The sequence below is a fragment of the Narcine bancroftii genome, chromosome 10, assembly GCF_036971445.1.
Source record: "Narcine bancroftii isolate sNarBan1 chromosome 10, sNarBan1.hap1, whole genome shotgun sequence".
Taxonomy (NCBI): domain Eukaryota; kingdom Metazoa; phylum Chordata; class Chondrichthyes; order Torpediniformes; family Narcinidae; genus Narcine; species Narcine bancroftii.
Genome location: NC_091478.1, coordinates 74,671,845 through 74,686,933, shown reverse-complemented (window position 1 = coordinate 74,686,933; position 15,089 = coordinate 74,671,845). Strand labels below are relative to the sequence as shown.

Sequence of the window (15,089 nt, the reverse complement as noted above, 5' to 3'; positions counted from 1 at the left end):
TCGGTAGTTGATTCTTTCTCCGCAACAGTCTTACCAAAGATTTGCAGAGATGCAGCTTGCAGGGCCGGTGCCAGATAATTTTGCGCCCTAGGCAAGGCCAACTACTTGTGCGCCCCCCTCCCCCCTCCAGAAAATTGCCAGCTTCTATTTTTTTAAAAATAGGTGTTTTGTCGAAAAAAATGAAATGCACAAAACTTGAAATTTTAAATAAATTTAGCTGTTTCAAAAATAAGTAATACGTTAAGGTTTGATCATCTTTCTCAAATACAAAAGAAAATATTTTGGCAAACAAATCATTTTGAACTATGTAAATCACAAAATTCTGTAGACACGGTGGTTGAAGTAAAAACAAAATGCTGGAGAAGGTCCTTTTCACAACAAAGGTAAAGATACAGAACCAACATGTCGGGCTTGAGCCCTTCAAAGTATGAGAGAATGCCGGCAAGCATCCAAACAAAAGAGTAGAGGGGAGGTTTGGCAAAAGCAGAGATGATAGGTAGAGAAAGGAGGGAGGGGACAGCAGCAATGAGGGGGAGGAGGGATGGCTGGGGGGGGCAGGTAGAGGAATTGGAAAGATAGGAAGTGGGGGGGAAGTGAACAGGTTCAGTGGAAGGCAATAAAGTCAATGTTAATGCCATCTGGCTGGAGGGTGCCCAGATGGAAAATAAGGTGTTCCTCCAATCTGCAGATGGTCAGGGTGGGACTGTACACAAGGCCATGGACAGACATGAGCACGGGAGTGTGACTCAGAATTGATATGGTTGGCCACTGGGAGGTCACTGCGGTTGCAAACGGAGTGGAGATACTGAGCAAAGCCATCTCCCAGTCTGTGACTGGTCTCTCCAATGTAGAGAATGCTACATTTTCCTCAAACTCTGATGAAGGCCTCAAGCCCGAAATGTCAGTTATGTATCTTTACTTATGCTACATAAAGGACCCCGTTTGATCTGCTGATTTTGAACTAAAGGGCACTCGGTAGAATGCAGGCCTCTGTCAAGAACAGCTCAACATTAAAACCTTTTACTTCACATGCCTTTAAGACTATATACCTTCCAGTGTCCATTTCTTCCCCCCACAAGAATGATGCAGTATGAAAATGCCCCTTTGGCCCAACAAATTTGCTCTGACTTTCCCGTAACCATGTTTATAAATGTCTATTCCTTTTTTTTTTAAAATATTTTTCCCACATTTCTATCGTTTTCCCCCCAGATTCTGCAATCACTTACATGCTACAGTGATGGCCAATAATCTACCTGCCACATCCTTGTGATTCGAGAGGAAATTGAAGCATCCAGAGGACGCTCACAGGGAGAATGTGCAAACTGCACAGAGTCAGGGCCAGAGTTCAGGGCAGAAGCCAGATGGCTGGAGATGTGAGGCAGTATCAGAATTTATTGTCATGAATAAGTTATGAAATTCGATGTTTTGCAGCAGCATTATAGAGCAAACGTTCATATTATAACCTTCTTACTATATATAAAAAAAATAAAATTGTAATAACAATAATAATTCACAAAAAGTAAGGCAGCATCTTTGGTTCATTGATTATTCAGGAATTTGATGGCAGCGGGGAAGAAGCTGCCCTTGTGCCACTGAGTGCTCATCTTTTGGCTCCTGTACCTTTTTCTCAATGGTAGCAGAGTGAAGAGGGCATGACCTGGGTGGTGGGGGTCTTTGAGGATAGAGGCCGCTTTTTTAAGACCCCGCCTCATGTAGATGTCCTCGATGGAGTGAAGGCTGGTGCCTGTGATATCACAGGCTGACTTAACAACCCTCTGGAGTTTATTCTGGTCCTGAGAGTTGGCACCTCCATGCCAGGCAGTGATGCAACTAGCCAGAATGTTCTCCACAGTATACCAGTAGAAGCTGATGAGAGACTTTAGTGACATACCGCATCTCCTCAGACACCTCACAAAGTATAGCTGCTGGCGAGCCTTCTTTATGATTGCATCAATGTGGAGGCTCGGAGATGTTGACATCCAGGAATTTGAAGTTCTTGACCTTCTCCACTACTGAGCCCTTGATAATGACTGGTTCATGTTCCCCAGACTTCCTCCTGAAGCCCACAATCATCTCCTTGGTTTGTTGACTTTGAGTGGAAGGTTGTTGTCATTATATCATTCAATGAGCAGATCCATTTCCCTTCTGTATGCTTCCTAATTACCGTTTGTGATTCTGCCACCAACTGTGCTCACACTAAAATTGATTGCAAAACCACAAATATAATACCTTCCATGAAATAGTACAATTGGGAAACACAGAACAATATCACTAATTATTTTTAGTTCCATTACAAGATATTTCACGATTTATTCAAGAACACAATACTTTAAGTGATATAGTTATAATGGGTTTATTAGAAAAATAATGACTAAAAGAATGGGTTTTAGTGTTCTTCCTCAGAGTGACATGGCTCAAGACCACTGAGAAATCCTGGAAAACCTATATGAAATCAATCAACGGATCCATTGGTTTACGGGGATGTTACTTTTACATCTCTTGTGATCGTTTGCGTTCAAGTCACTGATATCACATATATTAATCCACTATGCCTGAAGAGAGACAAGTAAAAACTGGAATCCAAGACAACAAATGATTGGAACTACAATTCATTCTCAAAGGCAAAAATCACCATTCCCTGTTCTCAGCTAATAGGTACATTTAGCATTATATTCACCGCAATTGGAGGGGGCAGGAAAGCAAAGACTGGATAAAACGATTCAGAGTAGTATTGCAAGGGAATGTTGAGTACTTTGCATGTTAATGTCAATGCCAGGGAATATGTGTGTGTTTAAGACACTGAAAACAACATTACAGTACCTTCGTAAAGGCAGAATCATCAACTTACTTGTTCTGTTTTTGAAGTCGCAGGGTCAGTTGATCAAAATTCAGCAGGCAATCTGAGACCGTCACAGCTATTCGTCCATTATCACATGCTGTAAACAAGAAGAGCAGATGTGGTGACAGGAACCAACTGAGGCACAGCTAACTATTTTGTCAGCCATAAATGTCATGGTTCTTGATGTGACCTCACCAAGCGGTTTTAAAATTTAATGTAAAAGTTTGTCTCAGGCCCCAATCTTGCCTCCAAAGTGGAGGGGTGGTGAGAACAGGAGCAGGGAACCTTCAAGATCAGAGGTGCAGATCACAGGAAGGTGGGTAGCTGATCAGAGGGAGATGTAGTTGCATAGACCAGGTTGTCCAATCACAGGGGGGAAATAATTTGATGAGAGGTGGTGGGGTGGATGATCAATCAATGGGGATTGTTGGTGATTCTGCATATGCTGTGGGGCACGTTAATTTTTGTTGGGGGGGTGGGGAGAACCAGGATTGGTGTTTGGAGGACGAGTACTGGAGCTAGAGGAAGTATTCCTGCTCTCAATGTGGGAAGGTATCCCCCACCTCAGCAACCATTCACTTATTGCCAAGACTATGGAAACTGTTGTTAATAATCACAGTTTTAAAATGATAATAATGCTTTTATAGCAGTATTTCAATAGGCATCCTGGATTCTTGGATTTGATTGTTGCCGGTCACTCTCTCCAACCACTGCACCAGCTGAAAAAGAGCAGGTTGGGTTCATAGTTCACATCTTTAATACTTTAACCTGCCACAGAATGAAATCCCTTACAATGCTTCCGTGTAAACAGTTCAAAATAACACAAGTGGTAGATTACATGGCCTTTCAAACTATTGTTTATTAGTGTTATTTATTACATAACTAGTAACCACTGAGCAAACAGTGTTTAAATAAACCATCAAATTCCCTGATAGTGTCACACACAAAGTTAGAAGCCTTTGTCCAAAATAAACCACATTGTACAACAACTCCACAACCCTCCCTTCCAACAAGAGAGTGGTTGATGTCTCATTGCATGATCACTGAACAATTCTCCTCTCTAAACGAAGGCCAGGTGATTAAGAGGACTGGGTTGTAATTTTTGTTCTGGTTCTTTTAAATGAGTCCTTTCATGCCCTCTTCACAGGCCCCAATGATGTGTTTACCATAAACCTCAGTCAACTCACATGCTCCAAATCATCCTGAGCACCAACGAACACCCTTCATCTCCATCCCAGCTCTGGTTTATGACTTCAGATGAAGACAGAGCCCCACAAAGCACCCCACTACCACCTTCCAAACCATGGTTGGTTAAACAGATTTTCACCTCAAAGTGTATCTTTCAATATCTATTTTTAACTCATTCTTAGACCTTTCAATCTCATCTTCAATTTGCTTCCCTTCTTTCTGGAGGTGAGGAGCAGTAAAAAGTACTCTCTTTTATGTGCAGGGCACCTTCAGAGCCAAGTGGTTGGAGGTGGGAAGGGAGTAAGGGGGTGGTATTATGTTCCAGTGCAAAGGGTTCCAGATAACCCTCTTCTTCAAATTTCCACACCCTGACCATTATGGCTGCCTTTCTCCCCACCTCAGCCTCTCTTTTGCCACAGGTCTTGCAACTGGCATCACTTCTTAAGTCAAAGCCCCAGCAGTGTGCTTGCCCAGTTCCAAACCCATTCCAGTGGATGGGAGCGTCACAAATTCTTTGGTAATGCAAATACATGACCATTAATTCAGAGCAATGAATAAAGTGCATTCTCAGAGAAAATGATCAAGCACAATTTTGTGATTAGACCTGGAAAAGAGAAAGTAAACACATCTATTCCACAATTTGAAGTAATAGGGATCAGACAAAGTGAGTTTAGCCCAATATCTTAAAGGATGTTAAACATCACACCTACCTAATGTTAAAGCAAGATTAACATCAGTCTGGGACTCAATTTCAAAATCTAGTGAGTGGTTTAGGTTTAACCTGAGGGAAAAAAAATTAAGTTGATTTGTTTAGAGAGTCACATTCCAATATTCCGTTCTACCAAACTGGCACAAAATTTGACCAATAAGCGGTTACATAGTTATGAGCCACCCCTAGAGAGCACCCTGACCCCTAGAGAGCACCCTGACCCCTAGAGAGCACCCTGACCCCTAGAGAGCACCCTGACCCCTAGAGAGCACCCTGACCCCTAGAGAGCACCCTGACCCCTAGAGAGCACCCTGACCCCTAGAGAGCACCCTGACCCCTAGAGAGCACCCTGACCACTAGAGAGCACCCTGACCCCTAGAGAGCACCCTGACCCGAGAGCACCCTGACCCCTAGAGAGCACCCTGACCCCTAGAGAGCACCCTGACCCCTAGAGAGCACCCTGACCCCTGAGAGCACCCTACCCCTAGAGAGCACCCTGACCCCTAGAGAGCACCCTGACCCCTAGAGAGCACCCTGACCCCTGAGAGCACCCTGACCCCTGAGAGCACCCTGACCCCTGAGAGCACCCTGACCTCTAGAGAGCACCCTGACCCCTAGAGAGCACCCTGACCCCTAGAGAGCACCCTGACCCCTAGAGAGCACCCTGACAGTTGAGTTGCAGTGTAATCCAACAAGCATTTAGACAGCCATTGGGATAGGGAGGATTCAATTCCATCAATGTCTCTTCTGCCTTTTCCCCAGCAGCAACGTTTCTTTATTTGTCCCAACCTCCCCATCAGCAAATGCAAGATTTCCACCTTGTTTGTCTTAATTTTATTTTTCACACTATAAACCATATTGACCAAAATACAGACAGACATTTTTCTCTTGAATATATGCAGTGTCATTTTCTCCCCTTTTTCCCCCTCCTTTCCCTCCCTCCCTCCCCCCTTCCCATTTATTCAAAGTTCAATCTATAAGATACATTAAACCCGTTAAACAGTGTCGTCACTTAATAAAAATAAACAAGAAATTTTTGTCTTTTACTTTTATATATTGAGTTCGTTCATTTCCACCTTCTTGAATTACTTTTTTTAAAATTTTCTTTTCTGGATTTCTTACTGTATATAAAAAAAAGGAAGCTCTTGTGCTCAAACCAACAAAAAAAAAAGTATTTATCATCATGGCTTGGCTTCACCAACAAATATTTAGGAAAGGGGAGGAGAGGGGAGCGCTGTCCACATCTAGTTCAGTCCACATCTGCTGCAGGCTTGTTAGTGGCTGACTAGGCCAATGTGGGACAGACATGCCCGGCTGCAGCGGCTGCGAGGGAAATTCTGTTCTGGGTTTGGTGCTGCTGTGTCACGGTTCTTCCTCCATCTCATTTTGTCCTCAAGGCCCAGCCCTGTGTGCATTCTCGAAGAAGGAGACAGACTGGTGAATGGAGCGTCACCAGGCCACGCAATTGGAGGCTAGAGCAGACCACTGGCAATGGTCAATGTGACAGGCACCAAGGGATTTCTTCAGAGAGGTCTTGTATCCCTTTTTTGGAGCCCCTCTGTCATGGTGGCCAGTGGAGAGTTTTCCATGCAGCTCAATCTTGGACAGGTGATGATTCTCCATCCTAGAGATGTGCCTGCCTAGCGTAGCTGTGTCTTCAACATGGTAACCTCCACCTGCTTGAGCACTTCAATATTGGAGACCAAGTCACTCCAGTGGACGTTGAGGATAGTGCTGAGGCAGCGGTGGTGGAAGCACTCAATGTGTTGAAGGTGATAACGGTAGATGTCGCGTGACTTGGAGCCGTTCAAGAGGGTGGTCAGTACAATGGCTCTATACACACTGATCTTTCTGTACAGACTCTTAAACAGCCCGCCAAATACACTGTTTGCCTTTGCCAATATGTTGTCAACCTCTATTGATCTTGGCACCTGATGAGATGGTGTACCCCAGGTAGCTGAACTGGTGGGCTGTCTTCAGCTCAGTCTCACTGATGGTAATGCAGGAAGGGTGGTACTCTTCCTGAAGTGCAGGCTGATGGAAAACTTCTGTCTTCTTCAAGCTGACTTCCAATCTGAAGAGCTCAGCAGCATTCAAAAAGCATGATGTTATATGCTGCAAGGTTTCCTCTGTATAGGCAACAAGGGCAGCGTCGTCATTGAAGAGTAGCTCTTGAATGAGTTGCTCCAATGTCTTGGTGTGGGACTGCAGTTGCCTCAGGTTGAACAGGCTGCCATCGGTGTGGTATAGGATGTTGACACTGTCTGGTGTAGCCCTTTGGAGCATCGTGTTGAAGCAGATGGTGAAGACAGTCGGCACATGGGTGCAGCCTTGTGTAATGGACGATTTAGACCAGCTTATGCAAGAAGGGATGCAGTTGAATCGGAAGGCATAATCTAATTTACACCATGAGGCCGGGAGATGCAGTTGCCTTTTGTTGGTATCAGACTGTCAGGAGACCTTGAAGATAATTAAATCATTTATTCAAAGATATAAGCTATGAGTAAACAATTTTTGGGTAATATAAGCCATGGTCCCACTGCTGAAGTTTGAGACTCTCCGAGAGGTGGCAGCATCTCTCAGCAAGAAGAAGAACTTCTAGAGTCCAGCCAATGTCCCGGTCGGGGGAGGTGGAGAAGCTGCTACCGGCGCCCCGACAACCTACTACAAGTGTGCGGTCGTTGCCTCGCTTCGGCAGTTGGGACCAGTCCAGACGTTGATAAGTATAATTGGGAAGGGCTTGCATATTGTAGTTTGAAATCAGTTTTATATTTAGTAATAAAGATTTGTATAAACTGAAGTGCTCTCGGCGTGTGTCTCGGTTTTCTTTCGGTAGCTCAAAAACTGACCAATCTAAAACGAACAAAATGAGAGGTACAAGTTTACCCAGGATACCTTGCTTTACCCTGTTGCCTATTGAGAAGGGCTCGGAGAAGTCGTTGTTGTGTCTGACTTGGCCATACTGATCTTCATGTAGCTGGATGAGCAAGCTGAGGAACTTTGGGGGGGGCATCCCAGTCATTCCACAATCTGCCGCAATCCTTTCTGGTCCACAATGCTGAACGCTGTTGTAAGGTCGACAAACATCACGTTCAGTCCCTTGTTCTGTTCCCTACACTTCTCTTGGAGCTGCCTGAGAACAAATACTATGTCGATGATGCTCCTGTTGGCTCTAAAGCCACATTGACTTTTTGGGAGATGCTCTTCTTCAATGATGAGCACCATTCTGTTCAGGAGTATTCGTCTGATTATTTTGCCTGTGACGGAGAGCAGAGTTATCCCCTGGTAGCTAAAGCAGTTGGGTTTTTTCTCTCTTGTTCTTGTACAGAGAAATAATGCATCACAAATGTCCTGTGGTAGTTTGCCTTGTTCCCAGCAGCATACAAAAAACCATGAAGTTTGGTGTGTAATGCTGGGCCTCCATGATTCTGTTTACTCCTGTTGTCTTACCACTTTTCTGCTGCTCTCTGCCCTTGACAGCCTCTTCTTGGATTGGAATCTTGTTCAGTTTTCTCTGGCTTGCTGAGTCTTGGACCACAACAGTTGGTGCCGAGTCTGGAAAGGTTCTGACAATTGGTTCCTGATGGATGCCTTGTCTGAGTAGAGCGCCTGGCTGCCTGCATTGTGCAAGACTCTTTCGACCTGGTGTGAAGGGCCGTACCCCACCTTCAGGGCTTCATAAAACCATCTGTGGTCACTGGTCACTGTGAGGTTGGTCCACCACACATTCGGAATCTCTCGAAACTTGCGCTGGAGATTGCTGCATACGAGGCGGAAGGTTGCTTTCTTATCAAGACAAGACAGCTGAGCAAGGTGTGCCTGGTGGGTGGATTTCATCAATAAAATAACTACTGAGCTAAAGTTGGGGATCTGAAGGTTGATCACTAGTTGTTCCTCAGATCCATATCTGATAAGGAACTCATTTGTTTATGTCTGTCTTGAGCAGATGTCTCTGCCTTAGCTCTCATGAATTTGGCAGTGTCCTTCATCTCTTGGCGGATAAAATTCAAGCTATCCACTGCTAAAATTGTCATGGCAGTACATGGGGGAATATGGCTTAATAACCGTGCGTGCCTTAAATCTCACAATAATTGCATCACTAATAAAATTGGAAAAGGTAGCTTCAATAAGTTTTATGTTCATATTTTCATCCAAGAGGTACTAGTCTCATGTCTGGCACATCACGGAGGTATTGATGTGATTCATTTCTGCAGACTTGCTGAGTGGTAGTTTTGTGCTCCTGCACCTATGTTTTATGTAAAAGGATTTGTCAGATCTCTTTCATGGATCTATGTACGTAGAACAAAAGAATTTAACCACATTGATGTCAATGTTGTAGAAGCAACACTAATTTCTTCCACATTCAGTAGAAAATTCATGCACATTAACAAAATTCAATTACTCTGCCAACATTAAAAGTCCAAACACAAAGACAATTAAAATTGAATACTCACAGCCAGTTAGAGTATGCATAGTTCAAGGTTCCCTTGAAGTTGGCAGCCACATTTTGGATGGAGATTAGGATTCCTTTTTCGTTACTGAGATCTACATCACTACTTCCCACCGACATGTTGCTTATCTGCAAACTTAAACCAGTGAGAAGCTTCATTTTAAAAGCCACTGTGATTTTTGTATCAACATTAAATGTAATCCCTGGTGGTCTTTTTTGACTCATTATGGCCTTTGTTCTTTGTGTTAATGCGAGTGTACAACACAGATTGGAGATCACACCTTTATCAACAATTACTGTCAGTAAATATGGAAATGGTCACTGCACACTACACAATATCATCAAATGTGTGCCTGATGCAGCTGAAGAAAAGTGTGTCCATAAATCCCCAGGCCAATTTCCTAATGATTGGCAACCAACAAGCTGTTAAAGGCATTTAAAAAAAACATAATGTTAATGGAATTGGAAAAGAAAGGACAGTACAGTGGCTGCATCAAAAATGTTGCCAACTAAATTTCTTCTGTTTGTACGTGATCCATACCCCTCCATTCCCTGCAGAACGTACTGCACTTGGTTTGGGAAGCTGCTCATGGCAGTGAACTCAAGGGTAAAGTTGGGGATCAGAGAGAAAGGCCAAATCATAATGGGGTAATGCAAGTCCAATACACTTCGCAAAGGAACAGGCTCCCAAAAAAAATGGTGAATGATCCAAAATCAAATGAGCTCCGTTTAAAAAAAAAATTGAATCACATGATTAACTAGGGTGACCACACCACTCCAGAGGGCTTGAAGAATCCCCTCCATTCGTCTGTTCACCACTTCCCTGGCCCACATGCCCATGGCCCCAGGTTGCAAGAGGAATGGGCAGATTGTGTGATGATCATTGTGGAATTAGGGCCAGGGAGCTTTTCCCAGGGCAGGGGCAGGGAGCTTTTCCCAGGGCAGGGGCAGGGAGCTTTTCCCAGGGCAGGGGCAGGGAGCTTTTCCCAGGGCAGGGGCAGGGAGCTTTTCCCAGGGCAGGGGCAGGGAGCTTTTCCCAGGGCAGGGGCAGGGAGCTTTTCCCAGGGCAGGGGCAGGGAGCTTTTCCCAGGGCAGGGGCAGGGAGCTTTTCCCAGGGCAGGGGCAGGGAGCTTTTCCCAGGGCAGGGGCAGGGGCAGGGAGCTTTTCCCAGGGCAGGGGCAGGGGCAGGGAGCTTATCCCAGGGCAGGGGCAGGGAGCTTATCCCAGGGCAGGGGCAGGGAGCTTTTCCCAGGGCAGGGGCAGGGGCAGGGAGCTTTTCCCAGGGCAGGGGCAGGGAGCTTTTCCCAGGGCAGGGGCAGGGAGCTTTTCCCAGGGCAGGGGCAGGGAGCTTTTCCCAGGGCAGGGGCAGGGGCAGGGAGCTTTTCCCAGGGCAGGGGCAGGAGCAGGGAGCTTTTCCCAGGGCAGGGGCAGGGGCAGGGAGCTTTTCCCAGGGCAGGGGCAGGGGCAGGGAGCTTTTCCCAGGACAGGGGCAGGGGCAGGGAGCTTTTCCCAGGGCAGGGGCAGGGGCAGGGAGCTTTTCCCAGGGCAGGGGCAGGGGCAGGGAGCTTTTCCCAGGGCAGGGGCAGGGGCAGGGTGCTTTTCCCAGGGCAGGGTCAGGGAGCTTTTCCCAGGGCAGGGGCAGGGAGCTTTTCCCAGGGCAGGGGCAGGGAGCTTTTCCCAGGGCAGGGGCAGGGAGCTTTTCCCAGGGCAGGGGCAGGGAGCTTTTCCCAGGGCAGGGGCAGGGGCAGGGTGCTTTTCCCAGGGCAGGGGCAGGGGCAGGGAGCTTTTCGGTGCACAGATGAAAGGAGATCTCATCACTGTTTGGTTTTATGGGATATGGTGATATGGGCATAGCATGAAACGCTTGGCCGAAATTGGTAAATCCACCCCATTCCACCCACACCCAGGCAGGCGAACGCAAAAGACACTAGAAAATCGGTGGGCCACTCGACCCTTCAAGTCCGACCTCTCCCCCCCTTAACCTCAAAGCCCTCAATTCCCCAATTTCTCACAAACAATTCTCCCCTTCTTCTGTAAACCAGAAACTTTGAAATACTTACTTCTTTAAAATATATGAAACCTTGCCCAGAATTAGAATCGATGTATCTCCTCCTATCCTGGGGAATGAAGCGTGCCGGAACGTTGCCTGGATCACATCGCTCGTCTCATGGTTAACTAGAAGACATGAAATCAGTCCCTTTATTGCATTGCCCGGAATATTTGAGCCACCTCTGCCGATCCATCCTCTGGGGGGGGGGTGGGAATAAACTGGACGGATCCGCTTCCAAGGTGGCAGTCATCATCCCACAGATCTTTCTAAATGTAGACACACAGCACTGTAATTGGCCCGAGCCCGTGTCGCCCAATTAACCTGCAACCCCCGGGGAGTGGTGGGGGGGGGGGGGGGGAGAGAGAAGCCCAAATGATCTCTGTCTTATTTTTCCGCAGCAAACAAAAACTAGAACCGTTAGCTCGTTCGGGGGGTGGGGGGAGCTTGCATGTTCTCTCCGTGGGAGGCATGGGCGTGTGGGCTGAATGGCCAGTCCCCGCGCTGCAGGTCTCCATTTAAAGTTCGCTCCCAAATCCAGCACCCCCAAAAAAATTGGAGTGAGGATTCAAGTCTTAAAGTACGAACACGAGCGCAAGAGTTAAAGGACTCGATACATCGGGAAGCGACCCCAAACTCCAGCATCAAGCGGAGAACAGCGACCCTGAGAGCTGGAGCGCCCCAGAGACAGCGCTCGACCCGTTTGCAGTCTCCCGAATTGTCCAGCTCCGTTCAGGGTTCACTGCTGACTCCGGGGAGGGGAGGGGAGCCCCGAGCCGGAGGTGATTCCAACCCTCGAGTCGTGCGCGAACTTCGTGGATCGGGTCAAAGCCACTTCCAAAGCAGGCGGCTCCGGGTTTGTGGCCCCGCCGACAGGACACGTTCCTTTCCCAGAACTTACATACTAAGGCAGCGTCCTTGGTTAACCTGCATACAATGCCGGTGGTCTTCATCAGTGAAGTCTGAGCGCCAGGCTGGCAGGAGAGCGAGGCGGCTGCCAGGAGGAAGACCACCGGGTGCAACTGCTGGAATGGGAGCATGTTGTCCGGCGCTGGACGGAGCCGCACTGACGGCAGCTCGGGATGTCACCGGCGGTGAGATAAGGGGCAGACCTCGCCCGCACGCTTCAAACGCAGCAGGTCCTTTATCTCGCCAATAGGACATCTACTTATATGATGAAGGGCTCAAGCCTGAAACTTTGGTTCGGTACCTTTGCTGGATGAAGGACTCTGTTTGACCTGCTGAGCTCACACTCTTGTCTAGGTGCGACAACATGAGCAACCACCAGGTTCAGGAACAGCTGCTACCCCTCCACAACAGGGACTCATTTAAGGACTCACTTCATTTATTTTCTTCTCTTCTGCATTGCACATTGTTTACATTTCTTTTCGATGTGTAAATTAAAATCAGTTTTTGCGCTACCCTTTCTGCCTGGGCCACAGGAAAAAGAATCTAAAATGAGTTGTTCGTGCACCTACCTACATTTTGCTCACACCTTGATGAAGGGCTCCAACCTGCAAAAGTTGGTTATGCATCAAGTGCACTGTTTGATTGTGTGATGACATTGTTTCATGGGTTTAATGTATCATATATGTTGAGCATTGAGTGGGTGGGGAGGGGGGGTGAAGGAGGGGGGAAAGGGGAGAAAATGACACTGCGTAGATTCAAGAGGAAAATGTTTGTGTGTATTTTGGTCAGTATGGTTCATAATGTGAAAAATAAAATAATTTTTTTTTAAGTACACTGTTTGACCTGCTGAGTTTCTCCAACATTGTGCTTTTACCTCACGCAACAGACTGACGGCTCTCCCAAAGCCAGGGCACTTCATGCATGTCTAATACTGTGCAAATATCCCCAGATGTGCTTTCCAAATGATCTTTCAACCTTCAAAGATTCTCAATACTCTGCCAACCAACTTGAACGGAGTTGGAAATAACGACAGGTCACATACTCGAGGTGAACCCTGTTTCTGGTTCCATACAGTTAAACAGGAAGGTCTGCAGACACTCCGATTGAAATGCAATACACAAATGTGCTGGAGAGATGGCAGGTCACACAGCGTCTATTACAAGCAAATAAGTACGGCCAATGTTTCAGGCCTGAGCCCTTTGTCAAGGTAGGAGCAGAAACTAGACAGGCACCTGAGTAAAAAGTAAATGGGTATGGCCAATGTTTCAGGCCTGAGCCCTTTGTCAAGATAGGAGCAGAAACTAGACAGGCACCTGAGTAAAAAGTAAATGGGTATGGCCAATGTTTCAGGCCTGAGCCCTTTGTCAGGCACCTGAGTAAAAAGGTAGGGGAACAAGGGGCATAGAGATAACTACACGTTATCAGGCAAGCAGTTGAAGGGCAGAAAAAAAGGCTCAGAAATGATGGAAGAGGGGGTAGCTCTCTAGATGTTGAGGGAAGGGGTGGGGAACTGGAGGAAAAGAGATAGAGGGATGTATATATAGTTTTGCGTCACTTAACATCCGCAATACGTTCTGTGAAATAAGACTTTATGCTATTTGGACATGGTGCAAACACCATATTACCTGGTTATGTCTGCTACATCCCGTTGTCCGATCATAGCGAACATAACCAGATAATTGCTTTGCTTTATTTAAATTATTAACTCATACTGATTTCAATTTGCAGTGTAAAAATATAGACACTATAAATATAGAAATAGGCAATGGATAATCAATTATAACCTTATGGGACTACAGACATATATGCAGTTGGATGTTGCAAAACACAAACACACACGTGGGCACGCACTCACACACACACACACACACAAACACACACACACACACACACACACACACACACACACACACACACACACACACACACACACACACACACACACACACACAAATATACAAACATACATACATATGGAGAGAGTGAGAAAAATGGGAGAGATAGAGAGGGAGAGAGAGATTAATTTGGAAGTAGGAGCCCTACATCTGGGTATCCACAGATGGTGTTTATCCCAATTTGTGCCCCAGAACTTATTGGTTTTATTTTATACTGAATTGGCCAAAGTTGTACATTTAAACCAGTATTTTAAGATGCATATTTGAGGGAGCACCATGCAAACAACACCTCCTCCCAAAAAATATCAAAATATCTGTCCACTTGTTTGTGCCCATGACTGGATCTTTACTGCCCCACTGAATGTTCAGCACTGCAAGGCAAATTGGTCTCAGCAGCCCTGCTTTGAAAGGCAGTTGCCAGAAACTGCCATTGCCTCCAAGTCTTCAACTGGTCACTCCCTTACTGTCAGCGGAAGACTCAGCCTGGGCCTGGGCTACAGTGAAATCTGATGAGGAAATGTACAGGAGGGAGATAGATCAGCTCGTTGAGTTGAGTCACGCCAAGAACCTTGCACTCAACGTTAGGAAAACTTAGCAGATTTCAAGAGGAAGTCAGGAGAACACAAACCAGTCTTCATCAAGGGCTCAGTAGTGGAGATGGTCAAGAAATTCAAATTCCTCGATGTCAACTCCTCCGAGGATCTGTCATGGAGGGTCCATGTCGATAAAATCATGAAGAAGGTATGCCAGCGGCTAAACTTTGTGAGGTGTTTGAGGAGACTTGGTATGTCACCAAAGAGTCTCAAAAACTTCTACGTGAACCAGAGAGAGCAGTCTGGCTGGATACATCACTGTTTGGTAGGGAGGTGCCAATGCATAGGACAAGAAAAATCTCCAGAGGGTTGTTAACTCGTCCTGTGAGATCATGGGCACCAGACTTCACTCCATTGAGGACATCTACTAGAGGTGGTGTCTTAAGAAAGCAGTCTCTATCCTCAAGGAACACCCCCCCACTACCACCACCAAGGCCATGCCCTCTTCACACTGCTACC

The 15,089-nt window shown here is 46.4% G+C and overlaps 1 protein-coding gene across 3 annotated transcripts in view; it reads right to left on the bottom strand.

Annotated features, from left to right (window-relative positions):
• The window catches only part of cetp (cholesteryl ester transfer protein, plasma), a 52,837-nt gene extending 40,322 nt beyond the window's left edge, over positions 1 to 12,515 (bottom strand). Inside the window, exons 1-5 of one of the 3 annotated variants that reach the window (XM_069901370.1) lie at positions 12,444 to 12,515; positions 11,247 to 11,361; positions 9,191 to 9,322; positions 4,738 to 4,808; positions 2,849 to 2,936 (exon numbers count right to left, since the gene is read on the bottom strand). In XM_069901370.1, the coding sequence (XP_069757471.1) occupies positions 2,849 to 2,936; positions 4,738 to 4,808; positions 9,191 to 9,306 (275 nt within the window). In that variant the 5' untranslated portion in view covers positions 9,307 to 9,322; positions 11,247 to 11,361; positions 12,444 to 12,515. Of the gene's footprint in view, positions 1 to 2,848; positions 2,937 to 4,737; positions 4,809 to 9,190; positions 9,323 to 11,246; positions 11,362 to 12,134 lie in introns of all 3 variants that reach the window. The other 2 variants (XM_069901369.1, XM_069901368.1) reach the window with 2 other exon arrangements.
• Between the last annotated feature and the right edge of the window lie 2,574 nt (positions 12,516 to 15,089).